Raw genomic sequence first — 6,852 nt, 5'->3', positions numbered from 1 at the left:
AAAATATCCTGGAAGCCAGCTCCAAGACGCCTGGTGAAAAACAGGTAGCAGGAGTATCGCTGCACACGGAGAGAAAAACACAGCACGTTAGGCATGTAGGGAAAAAACTCTGATCTTTAGACACACTTGAGGACTAAGTACTTGACGATTATAATCACCCGTGGCGAAGGAACAATCCGGCACTGAAGTGGCAGGAGGACCAGGTATTTGTAGTGCTGCTGATTCAGATCACTCACAGGTGTGTCTCCTGAGCCACACCTTCACCAAGCACACAGGAAGGAGGGGGAAAAGGCAGAGAGGAGGGTTAACAACAGGGGAGAGAAGGCACTGCCACAGCCGTGACAGAATTAAGTCATTAAAAACAGTGTTATCACAAATATCAATGAATTTCAGCTGTTCTGTATCCCTGTTTTTGGGGGGGCTGCAAGCTGAGCTGCTCCTCGCTTCTTTTTAGGCTCTTTTGTTAGTTTAGGGTCCTTTCATTGTCGATCCCCTCAGGGGTGGACCTGGGAGGATTGTGTCGACTCGAAAGAAAACCAACCTGAGAAGCAGTGAATTAATTTGTTTGTCTCAAAATTGGTATCGTTCAGTCGTACTCGCTACAACTTCTGGGGGCTGAGAGCTGAGCTGCTGCTAGCTTGTTTCTAATACTATGCTTTTTTAAGGGTTAGGATTTATATCATCGTTTATCCTCACAAACTTTACTCTAACTTGAAAGATTCTTTACCCTCCAAAGCAAACAGCTCGAATGAAGTAATTAAAGATCAATGAAACTGTAAATATCAGTTCCTTACAGGGACATTCCTTAACCCTGTTTTGGGGGCTGAGAGCTGAGCTGCTCCTCGCTTGTTTTAGGCGCATCTGTTAGTTTAGGATGCTTTCTTTGTTGATCCTCACAGAGATATTGGTCCACTCAAGCAAACCAACTTAAGAAACACTGAATTAAATGGAGTAGTTCCTTATAGGTCCTTGTTGTAGGTCGTCAGGGCTGAGAGCTGAGCTGCTTTTTATTTTGCTCCATTTGTTTATCCGTATCATAAAGTTAGATGTCTAAAAAACCAGGGCAGCAACAAAAAGTTATTCCCATCTTCATCAAACTGCTGCCACTTCTTTTCACAATTAATCAATTAACTATTTATGAAAAAAAAACTTGGAAAAAGAATAAAAGGTGACAGCTTCTGTGCTACGAAAATTGCCCAAACCCAAGGACTCCTCATTTACAGGCAAATTGGACAAAGAAAACCAGCAAAGTCTTTAAAATGAAATGAACGACAGCTTCCAAAAAAAACAATTATATGTCTGCTTGAGAAAAGACAGAGAGGATTAATTGATTTTCCAAATAGCTGGCGATTATTTTTCTTTTAAAAGTATGAATGTTACAGCTTGAAAGAAATCCTCAAACCGTTAATAAATGGGGGGAAAAAAATCGACGTTAATGTGACTTGATATGCTCAGAAAAGAAGCCCGCTGGGGATGTTTTTACAGTCTGGACAACAGCTCATGAAAGAACCCTGATTAATGTGCGTCTCAAACATAATCATGACAAAAGAATGAGGAGCCATGGCTTCGTGTTGGAAAACCAGATCTAACTGGACCAGCAAACTTCAGGGTTCAGCCCCTCAGCTTCCCCCCCGTACCATCAAACTCTCAAACACAACTTGAAAGCAGTTTTTCTTTCTTTCCATTCTTCTTCATTTTTGCTCACACAGCTTCTGTTCTGCGTGCATACGAGGGAACCTGAGCTGCCCCACATTTGCTTGGCGGACATATGCACACACACATATATACGGAAACATAGGCCTACACGCCCAAAATAACCCTTAAGATGGAGGATGTGGTTAGGCGCTCCGTTAAGTCCGTCTCCCTCTGCTCCCCACGCTCCTCCACCTAATCCGTTCTCCTCCCGCTCTCTTTGCTCTCCTCCTGACAAAGATGGATACTCGTGAGGCTTCCCCTCGCACAGTGCCCACAGATCATCCCTCTTTTTCTCCCCCCCTCATGCCCTCTTCCCTTCCTCCTCACTTTTTTGAAGCAGGTTTGAAACAATGAGAGTCAGCTTCATGTTTTGTTTTTTTTGGCACATTAAAATAAAACCTCCCTTTATCTTTAATAATTAGGTTTTAAGAAGCTCCCCTGACTATGAGGTGTTTTTTGTTTTTTCCAGACATCATTAAAAACAATGAAGCTTAATTAAAAGTACACACACATTCACACAATACACACAATACACAGCTAATGAGTTGCTCTGCTTTTATACACATCACATCTCAAACATGTCAAGGATTTTCAAAGTGGGTTTCCCAGACAGCCTCCAAATGTCTACTTCAGACCACCACGGTGGGGCTGCCTGATCCACTGCTTTAGAGGAGATGAATATTTAAAACTCTCACCCTAAAAGCATGTGTAAGGTCGGGACACTTACAGGACACAAAGGAGGAATGATTCCTCAGGTGTACTGTGAGTTAAGAACGTGATCCTGTTTGAATTGTGCCATGAAATCCACGAAATCTGATGTTGGTCAATTTAAAGTAAACTTTTCCACTTTAAGTAGGTTGCAGTTTGTGATAAAACTGTTGTAACATAAGATTGAACAACCAGAGAGTTATAAAACTTAGTGAGCCTAGTCTGAAATCTAACTAAAGCTAATAAAGTCTGTCCTGAATGCTAGCTTACACATATCAGCTGTTCAGTAACACAGGTGCCACTCAACATGACTGAACTTTTGGTGTCTTTCACCTCATTCAGTATTTTTCCAATTCGACTGAACTGTGATGAAATACATCAGTGACGTCCATGTTGCTGTAGTTAACACGTATGAATCGCCGCCATAGCCTACGCTGTAGTGAGTAGCCCTTTCCGGCCATAGACTGTATAAATAATGGACATAGTATCCGTGTCGTCACCAAGCGGCAACCTCCGGTCTCAAACGATGAAGCCCATGCAGAAGTGTTATAAACTGCAGTACATCGAAAATCCACTTGAGGCTGGCTGCAGAAACACAGGAAACCACATAGACATGAATGGGAAAAAGACGGTCTTTGCAGCATTAATAAACATGTTTACAGCCTGGTTCAAAAAACGGCTTGGTCTCTACGAAGCTAATCTCTCTATCGGCACACAAAAATTCACCCCCCTTGAATTCACCCCCCTCTATCGGCACACACTGTGTGCCGATAGAGGGGGGTGGATTCAAGGGGGGTGAATTTTTTTCTAGCGTGACGGTTCAGAAGATATTAAGATTACGGGTTTTGCCCAAATAAGGACATGACTGACGTGACTCCCGGTTGGGAACACATAGCTATTGGCTAGGAGGCTCACACTACGTCACACTCTGCCTGGTTGAGTTCCGCATTTCCAATATGGCTGCCGCCGTCGATTGGCTTCAAAACAGCTCTCAGGAACAGATGGGTGACGTCACGGATACTACGTCCATATTTTATACAGTCTATGGTCGTCACCCATCTGTTTCTGAAACCCTGTTTTGAGGCCAATCCTCAGCAGTGGCTATATTGGAAATGTTGAACTCAACCTAACATCTGGCGAGCTAGTGTGAGGTAAAGAGGCGGGCTTTGAGCCTCCTACCCAACAGCTACAGTGTTCCCACCTGTCAATCAAGTCAGCTGTGCCTCTCATAATGGAAAACTTGTAATCTTAAGATCTTTGAAATTTCAGCGTTATGAAAAAATCCCCCCCCCCCGTACAGTGTGTGCCGTTTGAGAAATGAGCTATCCAGACTGCACTTCTTTTTTTGTTCCAGGCTGTGAACATGTTTATTTCTGCTGTAAAGATCAGCTTTTTTCAATGGGTGTGTATGTGGTTTCTGGTACTTCTGGAGCCAGCCTCAAGTGGACACTCGATGAACTGCAGTTTTTAACACTTCCGCATTGGCTTCGATTCTCGCGGCCAGAGGTTGCCACTTGTTTCGGGCGCTTAAATCTACACACATAGCCTGACTTGCACCTCCTTGAAAATGTTACCACACATCAAAAACAAAGTGAACCGCAAGCCCTGTGATTGGTCCGTTGGGGGGCATTGTATTTCCTGCATTTACAGCACTTCTGAACGCCGTACATTGGGCACACATTTCATCTTCTCCTCACTATTCGTCCTTGCAAAAATTAATGGATGATCAACAGCATCACATATCAGCTCTTAATTAACATTATACATTTGGAATCGCTGTAAAAAAGCAAGCACAAAACTTAGCGGTGCTAGTTTAGTATTGCAGCGCATCGCAAATATTTAGTGCTAATGGCCACATCTACCACTGCTGTGGAGGGTCAATGTAGAAGTATAAACCAGGCTTAAACAGATGCAGGGGTGCAGCCAGGAAGTGGCGAAAGTATTGAAGAATATTCTCCTATTTAAAAATGCTAATGGAAACGATTTTGCCACAGTGTCAACAGGCAGATGTGAAATGTGTCTGACTCCTTTCCTTGAAGGGATTTGAGCTTGGATATTTGAGCAGGTTGTCCTTGGCTTCACTAAACAAAACATTGTGGTTTTGGGTATTGACCAATCAGAAGCAAGTACCTAACACAGCTGGGTAATGACAGATGTTCATAATTTGACATAGAGTGGTCTAGACCTCCTATGTTTGTAAAAGCGTCTTGAGATAACATTTGTTGTGATTTGGCGCTATACAAATAAAGATTGACTGATTGATTGAGAGGTTGAATTAATGGCACAATTCAAACAGTGAAAATAAATGTAAGCTCTACGTCTGTTCAAAGTCCACTTCTGTTCCTCAGAGAAGTGACCCCCATGTTGGTTGATTTTGTATTTTCTTTGCACAAAGCTGCAGGTATATCAATGCAACATCAAATCCTCAACACAGAATACTGAATGTGTGCTCTTATCAACCATAATTTGTGTTTTTTTGCAGATCGTCTCTAAAATTAAAGGTTTTCCAATAACTGTTTTAAAGGTACACAGATCATGTTGATGGTCCCGAACACGTCCGGGACTCTGTGTTATTTCTTTGTTGTCCTGAGAGTCGACAACCTGTCTGAGTTTTTTGGAGATAACTGGGCGTAGCTGTCCTTTATATAAATGTCTTCATGTTCCCATCGTTCATCAGTCCCCCCCATGCCTGCTCTCTCATTGGTCAGACATATTTATCACTGTCCAATCATCATTCACTGTCAGGATTGGTCGCTTCATGAGCCAATCCGGATGTCGAAAACTTTTCCTTGTTTATTTCTGTTGTCGTTTTTGTTGACACTGCCACTGCATGAAGAAATAATCCCCCTGTTTTGTTTTCTTTTTCTCATCTTCTTGTTTCTTTTACGAATGGATCCTCTCCTCCTCCTTTTTTTATTTCTCCCCTCTCCATTTTATCCCACCTACCCACCTTCCTCCCTTTTTTATTTCCTTGATTCGTTTGTTTTTGACGACAGCAAGTTGGAATAGATCAGGGTGACATCCCAGATCTCTCACAGGTCAGTGTACATCTCACCTTCCACTTCTACTTCTCCCCTTTTTCTGATTTCAACTCCTTTTCTTGCTTCCTCTCCTACCGTCTCACCTTTATTTCCTGCTTCCTTAAACTCTACATGTGGTTTCATGTCTCACTTTGCGCTTTTTCTCCACTTCCACGTTATTTCACCCCTACATATACCTGTGTTCCCCCTCCTTAACTCATCATATCTTCTCTCTTCACCCCAACAAACATCTCAGTTAACCTGATCCAAGTCGAGGCAACTCTACTCCGCCGTGATTGATTTCCTACTTCCTCTTTCACCTCTAAATGCTCGTTATAGATCCGACCACAGGCGGAGTTCTTTGTTAATTTCGCCCTCTCAAACATCATATGGATTGGAAACCTCCACAAACAACAAGCTTCAGACCTTGTTTCTTATAAGAAATGATAATTACTACAACAAAGGGCTTAAAAAAGACAGCTTGTCTACAGGGGAATAGACTCTAAGATCTCTGTGTTTTAATTGTCAAGGATAAAGCTGCCTGTGTCTGTGATTTAAAATTCAGAGGAATGGCTCCCAGCGTGGTTTTCTTGCTCCTCCTGATGGTTTATGGGAGGACATAACACATAAGAGAGGAGGTTGATTTCTCTGGTTAGGCTGCCACACATGAATTCACACATCAGGCTGGAAAATTACCAAATTTGGAATTCAAAATTATAAAAACTCAGCTTCATCTACATGTTTTGTGGTATCCTCTTTTTTCAAAATAAGAGCGTACAAATTAATTCTTCAAAAAATGTATCAACAACAAGGCTGAGACTGACAACTATTTTCATGTGCAGTAATTGTCTCTTGATTAATTGTTCCTTTTTATGGCCGAATCAAAATTGTCCCTCAGAAAAGGTCTTTTAATTTGAAATTTGGGACCACACATTTTTTTTTAAATGAAATTTAAGTTAATTAATTTACAGGAATTACAGATGAGAAATGCAAGATACATAGAAATCGCCACAGAAAACACTCATTCTAAATCAAGAACTCTGAAACATCACAAATTGAATTTGTAAACATCGGAATTAGAACGTTTTTTAACATTTTTCTGTCAAACAGTGAAGAGATTGATTCTCTGGTTAGGCTGCCGCAGATGAATTCAGACCTCAGGCTGGAAAAATAACAGAATTTGGAATTCAAACTTATAAAAACTCAACTTTTCACCATGAAGGGATTCTTCTACATGTTTTGTGGTACCCTCTTTTTCAAAATAAGAGCGTACAAATTAATTCTTCAAAAAATTATGAACAGAAAAAGTCTTTAATTTGAAATTTTGGACCCCCCCCCCCCCCCCCCCCCCCCCCCGAAAAAATAAACAAATAAAGAAGTTAATTAATTAACAGGAATTACAGATGATACAAGCAAAATACACAAAAAT

The 6,852-nt window shown here is 41.4% G+C and overlaps 1 protein-coding gene across 2 annotated transcripts in view; it reads left to right on the top strand.

Moving 5' to 3' along the window:
• si:ch211-200p22.4 (phosphatidylinositol-binding clathrin assembly protein) overlaps nucleotides 1–6,852 on the top strand; it is a 146,085-nt gene that overhangs the window by 87,371 nt on the left and 51,862 nt on the right. For both annotated transcript variants that reach the window (XM_034676580.1, XM_034676581.1), the window contains exon 8: nucleotides 5,400–5,441. In XM_034676580.1, the coding sequence (XP_034532471.1) occupies nucleotides 5,400–5,441 (42 nt within the window). The remainder of the gene's footprint in view (nucleotides 1–5,399; nucleotides 5,442–6,852) is intronic.

Source organism: Notolabrus celidotus, chromosome 23 (assembly GCF_009762535.1).
Source record: "Notolabrus celidotus isolate fNotCel1 chromosome 23, fNotCel1.pri, whole genome shotgun sequence".
Lineage (NCBI taxonomy): Eukaryota > Metazoa > Chordata > Actinopteri > Labriformes > Labridae > Notolabrus > Notolabrus celidotus.
The sequence above is the reverse complement of the archived record's forward strand: the minus strand, read 5'-3'. Positions and strand labels throughout refer to the sequence as shown.